Source organism: Oncorhynchus clarkii, chromosome 27 (genome assembly GCF_045791955.1).
Source record: "Oncorhynchus clarkii lewisi isolate Uvic-CL-2024 chromosome 27, UVic_Ocla_1.0, whole genome shotgun sequence".
Classification (NCBI taxonomy): Eukaryota; Metazoa; Chordata; class Actinopteri; order Salmoniformes; family Salmonidae; genus Oncorhynchus; species Oncorhynchus clarkii.
In genome coordinates, this window is record NC_092173.1 from 15159928 (window position 1) to 15180092 (window position 20165).

Here is a 20165-nt window from a genome sequence, read left to right on the forward strand (position 1 = left end):
GCTCATATTCGGAAGAATTGTATTAAGGCCCTAAAAGCACGTAAATAGTGTCCACTGCTTGTATACTTCGTATTTTGGCAGATATAGTATGACATCCGGGAACTTTTGGCATACTAACTATATCCATGGGCTCCTGAGTGGCGCAGCGGTCTAAGGCACTGCATCTCAGTGCTGGAGGCGTCACCACAGACTCTGGTTCAATCCTGGGCTGTATCACAACCGGCCGTGATTGGTACCATAGGGCAGTGCACAATTGGCTCAGCATCTTCCAGGTTAGGGTTTGGCCAGGGTAGGCCATCATTGTAAAATAAGAATTTGTTCTTAACTGACTTGACTAGTTTAATAAATACACAAACAAATATCCATACTATGACCAATAAGCATACTACATACTCAATGTGAGTCACAAATAGCATGGTTAGTACGAGTACTCCAACACAACTTCTGTCTCGTTAATGTTGACAGGGCGAGCGTGACTGGGCATGCATAGAACTACCTTGGCGTCTTCTCGCATATGTCAAATGTAGGAAAGTGCCCAGCTGGGCTTCTAAATCTTTTTTTCCTTCACCTCACGCAGTAAGTCAAGGAAGTCCTTTAATTTTTTTAACATCCATTCAAATGATAATAAATAGCTCCTCACAGTATTTGAAAAATCTTTCCAACACTATCCCTCTCAATAATTATCGTCGCTGATAAATAGACTGTGTATGTTGCGTGTATTTTATATTTGTCAATTTCATCTTCATACTACAGCATAACTGTCCCCTTCATTCTTCCCTTTACAATTCATTATGTTCGGCCTACTTTCGATAAGCCTAATACGTTTTAAAGGAAAGGAGAAAAATGTGTTTGTCTGACATACGCTGGTGGCTTTGATTGACGGGTGCTTAAACTGGGGTGTGCATTCGATGATGCTCTCTATGCCTATAGCCTAAGTCCATTCATAAACGTCCTAAAGTAGCCTGTCTGGACTCAATCTCTTTAATAAGATTCAAACACTTCTGTCATGATCTCATCTTGTAAAAGGCCTATTTTCAGTAGCTTAACCAACATTTTATCTCATTACGACGTTGTTACTTGCTACTGCCATCGAATGACTGCAGCATCAGGGTTTGTGACATTATGCGAACATTTCGGGAAATGCGAAAAAAACAAATTAGACTTTGTTTGAATGGTTTTGTGCATCAAAATAGCTTCTGTATTAAAAACAATATGCAGAAAAGCCAATAGACATGGTAGGCACATCTTTATTTTGACTCCGTTAATGTTGTGTCAATACGAAAATGTGACAGATCCTCTCCAACCTGGCATTTCTTAATTTGTGTATTAATAAGTAATAACCTGAATAATAATATGAAATGCCATGATAATAACGAAGTGTAATGGCTGGTTTATAATAGGTTTTATTAAAGAAACATATCAATGTAAACAAGTGTACAAACAGAATTGTTATGTCGGTAACCGTGTACATTGGCCTGGCAAATATACTATAACCTCACATTTCCAAACCCGCCACAGCCCTACTAATAAACACACATGCAAGTACAGGAGAGAAACATTGGGGAGGAGCCAAAATATTGACCCCCACTCCTACCCGTTTCCTTTCCTCACTCCTCCATCCCCCCCTGGCCTCTCCCCCTGGTCCCCAGTATTAGCTTGTTACGTCACTGAGCCTGGGCCATGTAAATAAGCGGGTGAAAATTAAGTGATACACCAATAAACAGTCGCCTTTAGCACACACACGGAAGCATGCACACCAACGCAAGAGCAATAACACCATATATTTACAACACATCTCTCACACCCGTACACACCAAACCTTGGGAGAAATGTGGAGGCTGCTTTATGTGCTTTCAGGGTCAAGATAATAATTCAGCTGAATGTATGTCCTTTTATTGACATTTATATTAATAACACTTCTTAAATGTTTTAATCTTCCACTCTAACAAACTCATATATACACACACATACACACACACACACATACATGCATACAGTGGGGCAAAAAAGTATTTAGTCAGCCACCAATAGTGCAAGTTCTCCCACTTAAAAAGATGAGAGAGGCCTGTAATTTTCATCATAGGTACACTTCAACTATGACAGACAAAATGAGAAACAAAATCCAGAAAATCACATTGTAGGATTTTTTATGAATTTATTTGCAAATTATGGTGGAAAATAAGTATTTGGTCACCTACAAACAAACAAGATTTGTCTCTCACAGACCTGTAACTTCTTCTTTAAGAGGCTCCTCTGTCCTCCACTCGTTACCTGTATTAATGGCACCTGTTTGAACTTTTTATCAGTATAAAAGACACCTGTCCACAACCTCAAACAGACACACTCCAAACTCCACTATGGCCAAGACCAAAGAGCTGTCAAAGGACACCAGAAACAAAATTGTAGACCTGCACCAGGCTGGGAAGACTGAATCTGCAATAGGTAAGCAGCTTGGTTTGAAGAAATAAACTGTGGGAGCAATTAGTAGGAAATGGAAGACATACAAGACCACTGATAATCTCCACCATAATTTGCAAATAAATTAATTTAAAATCCTAAAACTTGATTTTCTGGATTTTTTTTCTCATTTTGTCTGTCATAGTTGAAGTGTACCTATGATGAAAATTACAGGCCTCTCTCATCTTTTTAAGTGGGAGAACTTGCACAATTGGTGGCTGACTAAATACTTTTTTGCCCCACTGTACATACATACACACACCTCACTCACTTTCTCTTTGCATCTTCCAACTTTTTATACCTAATTTCTCTTTTAAAACATCTCACTCCTTCGAGTTACCCTCATCTTGCTTCCCAGTACATCCCCTTTCCCTCTCTACCCGCTCTCTCTGTGTGTGACATGTTTGCCTTGTGTGTGGAGGTAGTAATTTAGTGGTGTGGGGAGTGATAACTATCAGAGGGCCTGGCATGGCACTGTCTCAGTATGTCATACATCTCACCCTACACCAGAGAGGGGGAGGGGTGGGAGAAAGGGGAGGAGATGGGAGAAAGGAGAAAAGGGGGGTAACCACCATCGTTTATGGAGACCAATTCTCCCAGCCCCACTCTCCAGCCAACTTCCCAGGATATATTGGACAGTTCGACACTACATTTGTCAAACCATCAGCTGCTCCCCCTCTTATTTTTACTCTTTTTCAAGCTCTCCCTCTATTCACTTTTCAACATGGCAAGCTTGACGCCAAACTCAAGAGATTAATACCATGTCAACAAGTGCCTCTCACTCTGACCGATCACACACACACACACACATACACCGGAAGTGCAGTCAATCATCTTAAAAAAGACCCTGAAACACATACACTTTTCCATCAGCCGTGCCAACAAAAACCCAAGCACAGCAAACCAACACCTGGTAATGCCAGTCCCTCCACATCCTTACCTGAAGACACACGTGACCGAAGAGAGCTGTTATAAAAGAGAAAATAGGAGGCTGCTTTTTCATGGATGCGGGTTGATGTAGCATTCCACTGTCCTGCACTGCTCATTTAAGACCAGGACTTGAACCTGCCTGCAGTGCCAGCCTGTGTTATTACCACACAAACTGAAGAGACATACATTTGATGGCTGTTTTAACTGGCTGAGAAGTAGAGGCTGTTAAAACCAGAATGTGTCCACTTGTTCAAAAACATTTCATAGGCACCCTCACCCAGACGTGCTAAAAGGAGAAGTAAAAATGATTTAAAAGAAAACAGAGAAAATGTGTGAAGGAAGAGAGTCTTGACTTAGTGGTAAAGAAAGACCCAAAGTGCCCATTTCACTGCTTAAACTCTCCCTCTCTAAACTGCAGCTGGTTGCAGAGAGAGAGAGAGAGAGAAAGAGCGAGCGAGTGAGAGCACATGTAAAGTAGAGAGTTTGGCTCATAAGGGGAAGAGAAAGGTGGAGAAAAAGTGTGTAGTGAGGGTAAGTTCACCTATTTTTTTGTTTCTCATTTAGTTCATTTGATAGTGATCTTAATACTTTATCTAATTAACTGTCTTTAACAAGATTGTTGTACCTGTAAACGCCATGGCAATAAAGCATATGACTTTTAGAAAGAGAGAGAGAGAGAGAGAGAGAGAGAGAGAGAGAGAGAGAGAGAGAGAGAGAGAGAGAGAGAGAGAGAGAGAGAGAGAGAGAGAAGAAGGAAATCGAGGAGACAAAGTAGGAGCATGTGGAGTGTCAGGCAGAAAGAGGGAGGGAGAGCGAGAGAGAGAGCAAGAGAAGAAGGAGATCAAGGAGACAAAGTAGGAGCATGTGGAGTGTGTCAGGCAGAAAGAGGGAGTGAGAGAGAGAGAGAGAGAGAGAGCAAGAGAAGAAGGAGATCGAGGAGACAAAGTAGGAGCATGTGGAGTGTGTCAGGCAGAAAGAGGGAGGGAGGGAGGGAGGGAGAGAGAGAGAGAGAGAGAGAGAGAGCAAGAGAAGAAGGAGATCGAGGAGACAAAGTAGGAGCATGTGGAGTGTGTCAGGCAGAAAGAGGGAGGGAGGGAGAGAGAGCGAGCAAGAGAAGAAGGAGATCGAGGAGACAAAGTAGGAGCATGTGGAGTGTGTCAGGCAGAAAGAGGGAGGGAGAGAGAGAGAGGAGGAGCCCAGCCCAGTTGCCTGGGGAGAAAACTGCTCTGCCGTTGCTGACTCAGGACTCTCTTTGTTTCACTGCGCTCTCTCTCTCCCTCTCTAGTGTGTAACCCCCTCCACATCTGCTGTTTTTCCACGCAGCTCTCCTCTCCCTTTCTTTCCCCCTGTCCAACTCGTGCAGCCTGCCCTCTCACTTTTACAGTGACATGTTCGCCATCTGCATTGCACTAACCATCGTAGCTAATGTGATGAAAACAGATAAAGCAGAAAAGACTAATAAATCTACAATCGTTTTCTCTGCCCTTTTCATGCTCCACTAAGAGCGCTTCGGGACTCAAACCAGCGTTTAGTTCAGAGGCCTTTTATATCGCTCCAGCGGCAGGGAGCGTTTCCAGGCCAGCCGTTGGCCAGAGGCTGGCAGCCAAGCAGGGCACACTGGAGTGGTACAGCCTGGAGAATAGAAACTGATACTTTATAGAAAGGAAGGGAGACACACTGATCCCAGCCTTACAAAGTCTAAGTGAAGGGACCTCACAGGGAACCTAAAGTCACATACAGTACGTTCCCTAGAGAGAAAGAAGGACAAGATAGATACAACTGAGGAAATATGAGTGGTGGGATAAGAAGTCAGTTAGGAGAAAGACAGAGGCCATGGCAAATAGACAAGAGAAAAGAGAGCGACCCAGGGGTGGGAATGAGGAATCAAAAGACGTGGATTGATAGCAGCCTTGTATCAAAACTGAAAAAGAGAGATGCTGCTTATAAACAGGGCAAGGTGACTGGGGGAAAAATATGGTTAAACAGTACAAATACGACCTAAACATGTAAAGTGACAAAGTGGAGGAGCAATTCAGCGGGTTGGACACAAGGTGATTGTGGCAGAGGCTCCTAACTATCACGGATCACGAGAAGAAAAGCCAGCCACATCGCCAACGCCAACCTACCGGAGGAGTTAAACACCTTTTAGTCACGATTCGAGCACAATGACACTGAGCTGCCGAAGAGAGCCCCCAATGACAACGTGGGCTACACATGTAAGTCATTCAAACGTGTTAACCCTCAAGGCCGGCGGCCCAGACAGAATCCCTAGCCGTGCCCTCAGAGCATGTGCAGACCAGTTGGCTGTTATGTTCTCTGACATTTTCAACCTCTCCCTAGCTCCGGTTGCTATGCCCACCTGGGGAAAGAAACTGAACGACTACCAACCAGTAGCACTCATTTCCGTCAACATGAAGTGCTTTGAGAGGCTAGTCAAATCTACCGCCCTGACAGATCCACGGACGACGCAATTGCACTGCACACTGCCCTTACCCACCTGGACAAAAGGAATGCATATGTGAGGATGCTGTTCATCGACTTCAGCTCGGCCTACAATAACATAGTGCTCTATAAACTCAATACAAAGCTCACAGCCCTGGGTCTGAATGTCTCCCTATGTAACTCGGTCCTGGACTTCCTGATGGGCCGCCCCCAGGTTGTGACGGTACGTAACATTACCTCCTTGACACTGATTCTCAACAAGGGGGCCCCACAAGGGTGCATCCTTAGTCCCCTCCTGTATTCCCTGTATACCCACGATTGCGTGGCCTCACACAGTTCCACCTCTTTCATCAAGTTCGCTGACGACAGTAGTAGGTCTGATTACCAACAACAACAACAACGAGACACTCTGATACCGTGGTGCCAGGTAAACAACCTCCCCCTTAATGCTGGACACCCCCATCCTCATCAACAGGGCCGCCGTGGAGACGGTCAAGAACATCAAATTCCTCGACGTACACATCTCAGAGAAGATGAAATGGTCGAACCACACGGACAACGTGGTGAAGGCACGACAGCGACTCTTCACCCTCAGGATGTTGAAGAAATTTGGCCTGTCCCGAGGGCCCTACGGGAGCACCATCGAGAGCATACGGTCAGGCTGCCTGGTACGGAAACTTCACCCCCACAGACGGCAAGACTGTTCAGAGGGTGATACATGCAGCCAAACGCACCATTGGGTGCACACTGCCTGCCTTCACCTACAACACCAGGTGTCTCAGGAAGGCAAAGAAGATCATCAGGGACTCCCAGCCACCCAAGCCCTGCTCTCCCCGTTTCAATTACTCAGTTGTGGGCAGTACATGAGCATCATGGCAAAAACAGCAAGACTTTCTACCCTCAGACCATCAAGCTGCTTCACTCCCCGCACCCCTTCAATGGTCATGCTGCTCCCTCTATGGACACTCCCCCACCCCCCAACAGTCTTTACTCTGCCTCCACCCCAAAGATATGTCTTCATTCATCACTGCTACAGTTATGATGTATGTAGTATTATTTATACTTCTATACATTGTTTAATTACCATTTACATCATTGTATTTCACTTAGTACTGCATGTTGGAGCCTAAGATGTTCACAGTACCCAGTAAATCACACCTGCAACCCTGTACATGTGACTATTAAAACACACACACACACACACACACACACACACACACACACACACACACACACACACACACACACACACAGAGAGAGAGACAGAGAGAGAATGGGACACAGGTCAGACCAGATTGACCTCATAGGATTCTCCACATCATACCATGTTACACTAAAAAACGCTCCTACAGTGTTTCCAAACGCTATCAGAACCCATTGTACGGCGTATTTTCTGTGTAGCTATGTGAGCCAACAGACTGACATTGTATCAGGCAGAAAAATCACAGCTGGAGACGATAAATCATTAAATCATCAATTGCATTGATTCGGGACATTTTACGTGTCGCGCAAAATAATATCTGCATTACACCAGATACCAGTGGTTTTATACTCCAAATCATGACCCCCTCCCCTTCAGAACAACGCTGCAACTGTCAGCTATACATTTGACAATTTATGACGACTTATCTCCTATGGCTGTGTGAGTGGGGCAGGCAGATGTTATGGGAGTGGAGAGGGAGCCTCAGACTTTCCACTTCCAATGTGTGTGTGTGTGTGTGTGTGTGTGTGTGTGTGTGTGTGTGTGTGTGTGGTGTCGGGTGGTAGGAAACCCAGCACAGATTTAGAACACATTTCTGACTTCATGTCATAGCGCTGTTTCAGATGAGGTCAAATAGATGGGCAAATAGCAGCTTTAAGAAGCCATCAGCCGCTCCTGATTGAGTACAGGCTTTCTGGAGCAGGACAGCCATTGCACATTGGTTTTGGCTAATTAGTGCAGTGAAGGGTTCCTGGTTCTCGGTTCCTGGACTGGGCCAGAGCTGGGCCACGTCTTCAGTCTCAACCACATCCTGGGAACAGCAGGTATTAATAGCCCAATGATTGTTCTGAACATTTCAATTAAGACCTGAAACAAGACCCAACATGGGACAGAACACGGCGTCTGGCGTGCGTTAGGTTATCAGTGAGCTGGAGTGGGGGTTTCTGTCTGGAAGAGTCTGCAGAGGTCTTCATGGTAGAGAGGAAAGTTGAAGACAGAAAAACAATCTACCATCTTACCGTGATGTCATAGCATCCACAGGAGCGTCATCATCAGACTGTATTTGTTATTCTGACAAATTAGTCTAACACACACACACACACTAACAGGGTCTATGATAGTGTCTGTGTACCGATCTGCAGATGAGAGAGAAAGGGGGAGAGAGAGAGAAAGGGGAAGAGAGAGAGAGAGAAATTTGAACATCTTGGCCATGTTCTGTTATAATCTCCACACGGCACAGCCAGAAGAGGACTGGCCACCCCACATAGCCTGGTTCCTCTCTAGGTTTCTTCCTAGGTTTTGGCCTTTCTAGGGAGTTTTTTCTAGCCACCGTGCTTTTACACCTGCATTGCTTGCTGTTTGTGGTTTTAGGCTGGGTTTCTGTACAGCACTTTGAGATATCAGCTGATGTAAGAAGGGCTATATTAATACATTTGATTTGATTTGAGAAAGGGGGGGTGGGAAGGGAAGGCAAGAGAAAGACAGAGAGGGAAGGAGAGAGGGCACAATGAGTCACACTTGTTAGTGAGTGTCACAGTGTCAGGGATCGTGACAGAGTCCAGACGCTAGACACCAGCTGCAGTGCCTCGTAAATAGACTGTTGTCTCGCAGGCCCATTGGAGTGCATGCACGGATGCACGCACGCACGCAGGCACACACACACGCAGGCACACACACACGCAGGCACACACACACGCAGGCACACACACACGCAGGCACACACACACGCAGGCACACACACACGCAGGCACACACACACATTCACTTCTTGTGCTCAAATCCAGTAAAAAAAAGTGACAGTGTACTGCTTTGTGCTTAATAGAGAATCTAAGATCTGCCATGCCTAAAGAGGAGAGGGGCTGGGGACAAGACCCTAACAGTTGCTCCCTTATTCAAGTCAATAGAGAGACATATATCAAGATAATCAACTATCCATAAAAATAAAAAAACATGAGAAAAATTGATCAAGTTCAGTCCTGGGCTGACGTTGAGACTAGCCCCAACATGTGTGTGTCTGTATCTGTGCATCTTTGTTAATGTGTGCCTCAGTATCTGTGTGTGTGCGTGTAATGGGGTATCCCCCCTCCTCCCAGCACTGTGATAATGAGGAGGGTAATGCACTTCATCTGTCCCATGGAGGGATAGAGAGAGTGAAAGAGAGCGAGATAGAGAGAAAGAAAAAAAGAAAAGGTGACAGAGAGATAGATAGAGAGGAGGAGAGAAGTCCTGCTGGAGGTTAGGGGTTAAACGTGCTTGGCCGTTCCTGCTGAGGCAGCGCTCTGTAAAGTGCAAGGTTTCATTGTACCAGATACAGAATGAAACTCCTGCCCATTAGTCACGGTAGTAACAGCAAAGATTCCTCACTGTGCTTAACTCCTTCTGCACCGCAGCCCAACTACAGCCCAGATACAGGCAGGGATGCAACAGTTACCCTGCACGTACTGGAACACAGCCTACACACCAAATGTGCAGGAGACTGAAAGCAAGGGCTGCTGGGCCGACAGAACACGGGATCAGATTCATCAACTTATCAAGGAGCAGTTATGAAGTGACTTTTGAGTGGCCTTCTCTCTCTCTTTGTTTCTCTTCTTCCTTGGTCTTCTTCTCCCTGGTGTTGAGCAACCCTCCCACGGCGGGCCAGGGCCGGGCTACAGTATACACCACACTCTCCCTCTGTGGCCTGGGAGGAGGTGAAGGCAAACAGACTCTTACTCCAGTTAGAGTTACTGTACGCGTCATCAGAAAGAGAGAGAGCGCCACAGTCAAACCCACCACAAGACAGAGTGGCGCAATGACAAACAATGGAACAGACCCACAACGTAAACAAACTCACAACACAGAGACATGATTGTCATTGTGAAGAAAGGTGATTTAGGTTCATTATGCGACACAATTACACCCGCTCAGAGAGTTTGTGGTCTCACTAGTCCAAATAATCTTATTGGATTTGTGTACTCAATAAAAAAATAAAGCAATATTTACAGTGTGAAAAGAAGATAGTGCTTATTACTGTACTCTTGCTGCTAACTTTTTTCTGACTCGTAATCCCTAAAAGTAACAGGCTTGAATGGAATAGCGTCCTACAGAGGGTTCAACTCAGAAGAACAAGATGGCTTCCTTCCTCTCCACATCTACTTTCCTTCATCCACACTGATCTGTAACAACTAGACAAGTGAAAGCTAATACCCTTGAATACACACATGCATGCACAAACTAAAATACACAGTGTTTACAAGCGCACACACACAACCTCTTTCATAACCTCGGTGTTGTGTAGACATCTGCGTTGGCTCAGAGTCTCTCTCCAGACCATTTGTTTTGGTGCAAAAAAAATGCCATTTGATTCTAATTAGATCAAAATGTAGCATGAAATGAGTGGTGATCAGTGCAGAGGACCAGAGCCCTGTGCTGTTTGTTTTCATTAGGCCACGTCTCATAGAGCAATACACTGACATTTCTATTCTAACTAAACAAGGAATCCAGCTAAGATATATTGTTTCTGGCCATACGTTGAAGAATAATAAAACAACATTTTTTACCTAGGCAAGTCAGTTAAGAACAAATTCTTATTTTCAATGACGGCCTAGGAACAGTTGGTTAGTTGCCTTGTTCAGGGGAAGAACGACAGATTTTTAACTTGTCAGCTCGGGGATTCGATCTTGCAACCTTCTGGTTACTAGTCCAACGCTCTAACCACTAGGCTATCCATCACTCGCTCACTACAAGTCCACTTACCATCAACAGCACTATCAGCCCCAGATATTAATACTGATATGTGACAGAGACTAATGAGCTAAGTGTACAGAGAGAGACTCACACCATGCATTCACCATCTACTTCCACACACTAGAGAAGAGATGGAGGACCTCTTACAGAACCAGGTTTGTCACACTGAAACACACACAGTGACAGTGCACAGAGGTGTGTGAGGGGTTGGCAGTGGACGTGTGGTGGGGTGAGGGGAGCCCTTACCCCGGTCTTGTCACAGAGGCGCAGGGTGTTGAAGGAGCCCACGGCGAACACCTCCCCGTCCGGAGACCAGGACACCGAGGTCACAGGGTAGTCATGGGACGAGGACGTGTATAGCAGACGACCATAACTGTCCCACACCTGAGAGGGGGAAGGAGGGGGAGAGAAGGAGAGAGAGGTGGGAGAAGGAACAGGGTCAATTAGACAGTATTGCGACTGCATGATACACACGTTATAACACAGTTCATTTTTGGATCACGGGACACACTTGACCTTGTATTTACAGTCCTCTCCACTTGACAGTATCAGGTCATTCACAGAGTTCCAGTCCACCTTCAGAATGATCCCATCATGGGCCTTCCACTGGGGAGAGAAAGGGAGCGAGGGACAAGGAAGAGATGAGGGAGCAGAGAAAGAGCAGATGTTTATGCGAGAGCAGTGATATTCTCCATACCCAACCAATACATTCAGGATCACACCTCAGTTAACCAGTCCCAGGGAAGGAAAGAGAGGAAAGGAAAGAGGGGGGGGGGCGCAGGTCCATATCGATATACTACACGCTGGGCTGAAGGCTAATATGACTCAGGTTTTTTTGTCAAGGACAAGCGGGAGAAGTCTGCAGGGAGACAAGACAAAGCAGATACAGGGAGGAGAGCGTTCTTATCAGAAGGAGCCTAGTAGACAAGAAGAGAGAGAGAGAGCTATAGGTCGAGCGAGGTGCTCTCTCTGACAGCCTCCCAGTCTGCTCTGTGTTAATGTAAAAGCTTGGACTTGGCTCTAATTGGAAACAGGGCAGAGCCTTCACAGGTCGCCACGGGTGCGAGATCACACACACGACCCCGTCAGAGACCTCATTACATCTCTGTAATACACACACACACACTAACTCACACACCCCAGCGTTCACCAAGTGACTTACTGACACATCCTGATGTGCTGCTTATTGTTCAGCATACTGAATGGGACTGGGAAAAATCGTCAGAATATTTTCCCCTTCAAAAAAGTAAGGAGAGGTTGGACAGTCACACAGTGCATTCAGAAAGTATTCAGACCTGACATTGTTACGCTACAGCCTTATTCTAAAATGGATTAAATCATTTCCCCCCCTCCATCTACACAGTACCCCATAATGGCAAAGAGAAAACAGGTTGCCATTTTTGCAAATGTATTAAAACTAAAAAACAGAAATACTTTATTTACACAAGTATTCAGACCATTTGCTATGAGACTCGAAATTGAGCTCAGGTGCATCCTGTTTCCATTGATCATCCTTGAGATGTTTCTACAACTTGATTGGAGTCCACCTGTGGTACATTCAATTGATTGGACATGATTTGGAAAGGCACACACCTGTCTATATAAGGTCCCACAGTTGACAGTGTATGTCAGATCAAAAACAAAGCCATGAGGTCGAAGGAATTGTTCGTAGAGCTCCAAGACAGGATTGTGTCGAGGCACAGACCTGGGGAAGGGTACCAAAAAATGTCTGCAGCATTGAAGTTCTTCATTATTCTTCAATGGAAGAAGTTTGGAACCACCAAGACTCTTCCTAGAGCTGGCTGCCCAGCCAAACTGAGCAATCGGGGGAGAAGGGCCTTGGTCAGGGAGGTGACCAGGAACACAATGGTCACTCTGACAGAGTTCCAGAGTTCCTCTGTGGAGATGGGAGAATCTTCTAGAAGGATAACCATCGCTGCATCACTCCACCAATCAGGCCTTTATGGTAGAGTGGCCAGACGGAAGCCACTCCTCAGTAAAAGGAACATGACAGCCCGCTTGGAGTTTGCCAAAAGGCACCTCAAAGACTCTCAGACCATGAGAAACAAGATTCTCTGGTCTGATGAAAACAAAATTGAACTCTTTGGCCTGAATGCCAAGCGTCACGTCTGGAGGAAACCTGGCACCATCCCTACGGTGAAACATGGTGGTGACAGCATCATGCTGAGGGGATGTTTTTCAGCTGCAAGGACTAAGAGACTAGTCAGGATAGAGGGAAAGATGAACAGAGCAAAGTACAGAGAGATTCTTGAAGAAAATCTGCTCAGACTGGGGCGAAGGTTCACCTTCCAACAGTACAACGACCCTAAGCACACAGCCAAGACAACGCAAGAGTGACTTCGGGACAAGTCTCTGAACATCTCTGGAGAGACCTGATAAAAGCTGTGCAGCGACGCTCCCCATCCAACCTGACAAGAGCTTGAGAGGATCTGCAGAGAAGAATGTGAGAAACTCCACAAATACAGGTGTGCCAAGCTTGTAGCGTCATACCCAAGAAGACTCGAAGCTGTAATCGTTGCCAAAGGTGCTTCAACAAAGTACTGAGTAAAGGGTCTGAAGACTTATGTAAATGTGAATTTATTTTTAAATACATTTTCAAAAAAATCTAAACACCTGTTTTTGCTTTGTCATTATGGGGTATTGTGTGTAGATTGATGAGAAAAAAAATAAAAAATAAATGTTACCTTTATTTAACTAGGCAAGTCAGTTAAGAACCAGTTCTTATTTACAATGATGGCCTAGGAACAGTGGGTTAACTGCCTTGTCCAGGGGCAGAACGACAGATTTTACCTTGTCAGCTCAGGGATTCGATCCAGCAACCTTTCGGTAACTGGCCCAACGCTCTAACCACTAGGCAACCAGACGCCCAAATTTAATCCATTTTAGAATTAGAACGTAACAAAATGTAGAAAAAGTCAAAGGGTCTGAATACTTTCCGAAGGCACTGTAGGTCAATACTCATGAGATGTATCGACCAACAAATAACCAGAGGCACGTGCCATAAAAGGAGGACGAGAGGAGGAGTCAACTCAGTCATGGTCTCCTTTCTCCTCCTGCCATGTGAAGGTTATCACTACAACTCCTGATCCCCCCCCCCAAACCCCTCTCTCTCCCACGACTCTGTCTCTCCCCAAAGGGAGCAGGGGGTTGTAGGGCTCACAGAGTTGTGCAGGGGGTTTCTCCATACACTGCCAGCTGTTGCTCTGCTCAGAGGGAGGGAAGAGGTGGGGGGATGGGGGTGCACACTAAACCCTCTGGTGTTTACTCAGGGTCCCAGGCACAATTCAGTGCCAAAAACAATAAACAAATGTACATGAACAAGAAGAATACTCACTGGTGTGCGAGGTCTTCAAGCCCCACACACACACACACACACACACACACACACACACACACACACACACAGAGAGAGTACCTGTAGGAGCTTGGCACTAGGTTGCAGGGGCTTGATTATCAGCAGTCTGCCTGACGTGTACAGGATTCTATCAGAGTCCGGGCCCCAGGCCACCGAGTACACAGGAGACCCTGAGAAGGAGAGAGAGAGACACACACAGCAGGAGGTGAGGAATCACACTGCTTAACAATGTCCATGTGCTTAAACAATAACTTTTATAATACTATTTTCATAACACATTCATTAACATCAGAAAATTATGACAACTGGAACTTGTTTAAGGCCGTTTCACAGTTGCATCTCCTTCTCAGACAGCGTGACATATAATAAAGTCATTCTGTCAGTAGAAGATCCACTAGTTAGTTGACTCTGGTTTCATCAGAGCATTGACTAGCTATCACACAGTTTACCTCGAGGCAGTCCTTATCAAAGAGGGAGAAGTGCTTGGTGTTCCTTACAAACACAGAGACACTGCAGCAGCTGGAGGAGATTGCATTTCTAATCTCCACACCACAGCAGTGTCATATTTACTCTTAAGGCTCACCTCGTACAGCCTGTAGGAATGGGGTTTTGCGTGCAAAGCTTGCTGGAATCCTGCAGATCTGGCTGTGTATCACACCAAGACAGCTGAGCGTTAAGAGAAACCTGCCTAAACCGTGTGTGTGTGTGTGTGTGTGTGTGTGTGTGAGTGAGAAAGAGGCAGGCTGACATTTAACCCTGCTTGTGGTTTCTCAAATGCCAAGAGGTCACATGATCGCGGGCTGACAATGAGAGACGGCTGAGACGAGTTCCCTCTGCCCCCCTCCTCCTCTTCTACACATGTCCTCTCCTCCCTCGCTCTTCCTCCCCCACACAAATGGGACACGGTTACATCATCGCACTCAAGACTCACAACAACGGCCCCCAGCTGTACCCGTGACTCCTGCAGTGTGTGTGTGCATAAGGGGGCGCAGCACCTGCACAGATGCATCTGCAGTGTGGATGATGTGTCCACACCTGTTAGGAGACACCACCAGTTCCTCCATGCGCTCTACAAATCTGTACGTGCAACAGCGGCTGTGCAGCTCACTCCCTCTCAAGCCTGTCCAGTCAATGCCATGGTTCACAACAACACAGACAGACACATTAAATAGAGGACTGAGGGAGAATGTGCATCGTGTGGCGAAACTGCTCCTGCCTCTGCCCAGTTTTCTATGGAAGCAAAGAGCCCATTCATTCAGGAGAATGCATCCATGTCATCCGGATGGCCACGTTTTACCATCAACGGCAACATTTCTTGGGGGCCACTTCTGAGAAGATATTTCAAAATGGCACAATGAATCAATTAATAAGTAAACCATCTGTATGCGAGTACTGGTTAGAGAAATGGATCATTAGGAGTTTTTTTTATGGATTTTAATAAAACTCCACTCCAATAAACCTTTGAAACTTTACGGTGCCTTTAATAAAAATGGAACTGGAGGATTGGCTGCATTTTCAACTGTATCCAGCAGCATTACACCCTAATAGTTCAACACACACACACACTTCTCTCTGTCTGCCAGATTGTCATCTTAAATCCTCCATGGCTGTCATCTTAAATCATCTGGCTGGACTAAACACTATTAACACAAAGGCCATCTTTCAGATCGTCGCACCGGCATCGTTTACAGCAGTTTTAAATACACACAGACTGACACACTGTACGCACACACACTGTAAAGACACTGTACACACACACAAATCCCAACTGTGGAAGTAAATGTGAAAGCCTAAAAATTGTCAGAACATGAGGCATATCCTGTAGAGCTTCAAACTGCACTAGTCTTTCTATATGTACTGTGACGACATTATCTAGGTTACTATATAACCACCATTCTCAGAGCTGTATAATGGCAGCGCATCATGCCACTTGTCCTCAACCAAAAGCTCCACCAAAAGTGGAGAAACTTTTGTGACACGGCACAGAGAATACACATGAACAGTATTGTACCGCTCTGTGACAAGCCTTTCTCTTTTCATCAAATCCCTTTCGCTCTCTCTCTACATACCGCTCTCTCGCTCTCATCCAGTGAGGTGCCCTAAAAAGCAGAAGGGGCCTTAATGAACACAGCGGTCTGTGTGTGAGACTTTAATTGGTGGCTGTGTGTTGCCTTATGTTTACAAAATTTCCGCTGGTGCCGTCTCTCTCTCTCTGTAACTCACGTGCCTGTGTTCATAGGTTTGACCTCATTACAACTGTCCCTGGCCCGGCCCCAGCAGGTCCTCTGCCTGGGCACAGAGTGCGAGAGAGACCTACAGGCGGCTTGAAAAAGCACCAGGCTGACACACTCACCCCCTATGATTAACACAGTGCATCCTCATTCACACATGGGTAGTGAATTTTTTTTCCTCGAGTCAAGCCGAAGTCGGTAGCCGAAGTCCACACCCCTTCGTTGATGATTGGTCAACAGTAGGGATTATTCAATTATATGTTTGTTGTCATTCAACGAGAGACGACTCGTTTTCATGCACATTGTTTCACTTGAGATATACTGCCACAAACATCTTAGTTAGATGTAAAATTGTTCTTCTTGGCATATACAGTACCAGTCAAAAGTTTGGACACACCTACTCATTCAAGGGTTTTTCTTTATTTGTACTATTTTCTACATTGTAGAATAATAGTGAAGACATCAAAACTATGAAATAACACATATAGAATCATGTAGTAACCAAAAAAAAGTCTTACATCAAAATACATTTTGTATTTGAGATTCTTCAAAGTAGCCACCCTTTGCCTTGATGACAGCTTTGCACACTCCTGGCATTCGCTCAATCAGCTTCACCTGGAATGCTTTTCCAACAGTGACGGAGTTCCCACATGTATTTTGATTTGTTTAACATTATTTTGGTTACTACATGATTCCATATGTGTTATTTCATAGTTTATGTCTTCACTATTATTCCACAATGTAGAAAATAGTAAAATAAAGAAAAACCCTGGAATGAGTAGGTGTGTCCAAACTTTTGACTGGTACTGCACATACAAATGAATTACAGATTTCTTGAGGATGTGTACACTGGCTATGACATCTCAAGAAGGACTAACAGAACTATTGCCGAATTTTGTAGTTTTTCAAGCGAAGGTCTTTTAAGGGAGTATGCGAGCACACTTGATCAGTTCAGCTAAGCGCCAGTCTAACAGAAGCATGCTGACGACACTGGGCTGGAAGACTACAGCACACACACACACTCACATACACCTCTTCACACAGAGAGAGTGCAATGCTGTCACTACACCGTGGAGCAACTGCATCACAAAAACTACAGGGCCCCATGCTGACAAAACAGGAAATTGTTAAAAAGGGACAATATTGGTGGCTGCATTTGTTTCAAAACAAAGTGTGGCTATGCACTGCGAGTCTGCTGCGCAAATTCATTTTCAAATACACAAAGTGTGGCTATGCACTGCGAGTCTGCTGCGCAAATTCATTTTCAAATACAGTAAGTGCTGAGCTGAGTGGTTGAAAGAATAGTTTGAAACATTTTACCTTGCTGGGCCAAGGTAGACCTCAGCATGCCACTCTTAGACCAGATCTTGATCTGTCCGTCCTCCCCAGCTGAGGAAACAACATCAACAATCTGAGTTACAACCTACGGCAGTTATAACAAACGTGTTACTGAGCAGCGTATTACATTCTCTTGTGTGTGTTTATTACCCTGTGTCCCCCTCACCTGTGATGAGAGCGGTCCCGTCGTAGTTCCATCTCCCGGCTAATACAGCTCCTTTGTGGGCCTCCACACTCTTCTCAATACGGCCCATCTTAGAGGCCAGGTGGAACTTGCCTACAGACAGACAACAGAACAGAAAGGTTGAAGACAGGTACAGTCCATTAGATATGAAGGAAATATACTGTATAAACTGTCTCTCCAGTTCTAAATCTCACTTGAGAGGCAACGAACAGTCAAAACGCACGCTAAAAGCATAACACATGATGTCAGGAGAGTTCATAAATACAAAGAATATGGGCACTCGGCCACACACAGAAACAAACAAATAGATAAACATAAAGAACTGTAACCAATGGAGTCAGGATCTCATACATAATGTATTTTGCTCCACTGTCCTGGTTGGTAGCAACCTTCTGAAGACACATTTCTTACACAAAACGGAAGAATGAAAGCGATGTCTCTCTGCTGCTTAAATTAAACAGTTTCCTATCTGCTAGAGACGGGAAGCGATCAGGCATGGAGACAGTTATCAAAGACACTAGCCTACCATATACTTTGTGGCGGTGCGTATTAAAAAATACAGAGTGTTCTATGTAATTTCTGGTTGCCTAAAACTGCAAATCAGCATGATGCTTCTCTCTCCAGTTTCTATATTTGGATGTCCTAACAAATTACCCAGAAAAACAGGTAGTGTAATACGACCATGGCTGCTGTATTAAAGGACGGTCAGAATTAAAATAGGCTTTTAAAAATGTCATTTATATTAACGACCTGACTGTTAAACACCACATTGAAACTGCTCACAGAATTTGCTCTGTCTGTCAGTACTACGAACCAAACCCATTTTTTTGACATATCGCCTCAGAGGCCCACGCAGCAAATGAGGTTGGAGAAAGCCACAAAAGTTACTATAGATTTTCCCCACACACACCAAAGCTATACATCTGTGGTTTCTATTTAACCATTTCATAGCCATGTGAAATTTCACTGGCATTAAAAACAGAAACCAGAAAAATGTGCCGTTACAAGCTGCAACGGACTATTGTGCAATCCCCCCTCCCCAAAAAATGTTGAAGTTGCTGTGCGTTAAGATATAGGACTAGTACATTCAAAACATAAACACTGCCTCTCCATAAAGGAAACCAATGACTTGTTCTAAAAAGCAGTCAATTGTGATAATATTACCTATATGATGACTATAATCATTATGTACCAGAAAGACAGATGCAAACGTTTTCATGACTACATGATCTGCCAGGGAAAATTGCTGCTTCAGTTTGTGGGTGTGTTTATGCAACCCTACACTGCCATTAACATTGTGACCACACGTCGCCTGCCATCGCCGTACATCTCCACTCTGTGTGTTTAGAGCTGATATAGACACAGGAGAACAACAAGAGTCCTGTGCTCTGAATCAGCTTTGAGGAGTTAGAGAGGTAACTTCTGTCAACTTGAGTTCAACTCGGGATAACCGGTACCACAAAAGTGTCTCACCTTTTAGACTGGTAAATTTCTATGGCAACGAATCCTTCAGAACTATCTTGCTCCAGGCAGGCTAACTCCGGGCTAACTCCATTTACCCTGAATAATGTTTCTGAGCATTGAATTGAAGACCAATTAAATCAGATACCATCCCACTCACAAAGATTGTGATGGCGTCCTCTTCATTTGAGGAAGACGACTGATTAAATGTTATTCATCCCCACTAAAAAAAAATGTATATTAACTGAAACTAAAGTACCTATCACATTACACATTTAGTAGACCGCCTTTGCCTTCCAAAATACTTTTTTTTCCACGTGATAGTATTTTGACATTTGAAACGCAAACTACCAGCCATTGCTAGTGTACCAATGAGTTTAACAGTCAAATTGCCAGGGATAGAGGTTCCAAAACCTTTCTATGGATTATAAGAACACTGCTCAAAAAAATAAAGTGAACACTAAAATAACACATCCTAGATCTGAATGAATGAAATATTCTTATTAAATACTTTTTTATTTACATAGTTGAATGTGCTGACAACAAAAATCACACAAAAATTATCAAAGGAAATCAAATGTATCAACCCATGGAGGTCTGGATTTGGAGTCACACTCAAAATGAAAGTGGAAAACCACACTACAGGCTGATCCAACTTTGATGTAATGTCCTTAAAACAAGTCAAAATGAGGCTCAGTAGTGTGTGTGGCCTCCACGTGCCTGTATGACCTCCCTACAACGCCTGGGCATGCTCCTGATGAGGTGGCGGATGGTCTCCTGAGGGATCTCCTCCCAGACCTGGACTAAAGCATCCGCCAA

At 44.8% G+C, this 20165-nt stretch overlaps 1 protein-coding gene across 1 annotated transcript in view; it reads right to left on the minus strand.

Annotated features, from left to right (window-relative positions):
* LOC139386382 (intraflagellar transport protein 80 homolog) overlaps positions 1–20165 on the minus strand; it is a 70966-nt gene that overhangs the window by 47284 nt on the left and 3517 nt on the right. Inside the window, exons 4-8 of the mRNA XM_071131931.1 lie at positions 17868–17978; positions 17684–17752; positions 14193–14302; positions 11273–11362; positions 11003–11140 (exon numbers count right to left, since the gene is read on the minus strand). Of these exons, the coding sequence (XP_070988032.1) occupies positions 11003–11140; positions 11273–11362; positions 14193–14302; positions 17684–17752; positions 17868–17978 (518 nt within the window). The remainder of the gene's footprint in view (positions 1–11002; positions 11141–11272; positions 11363–14192; positions 14303–17683; positions 17753–17867; positions 17979–20165) is intronic.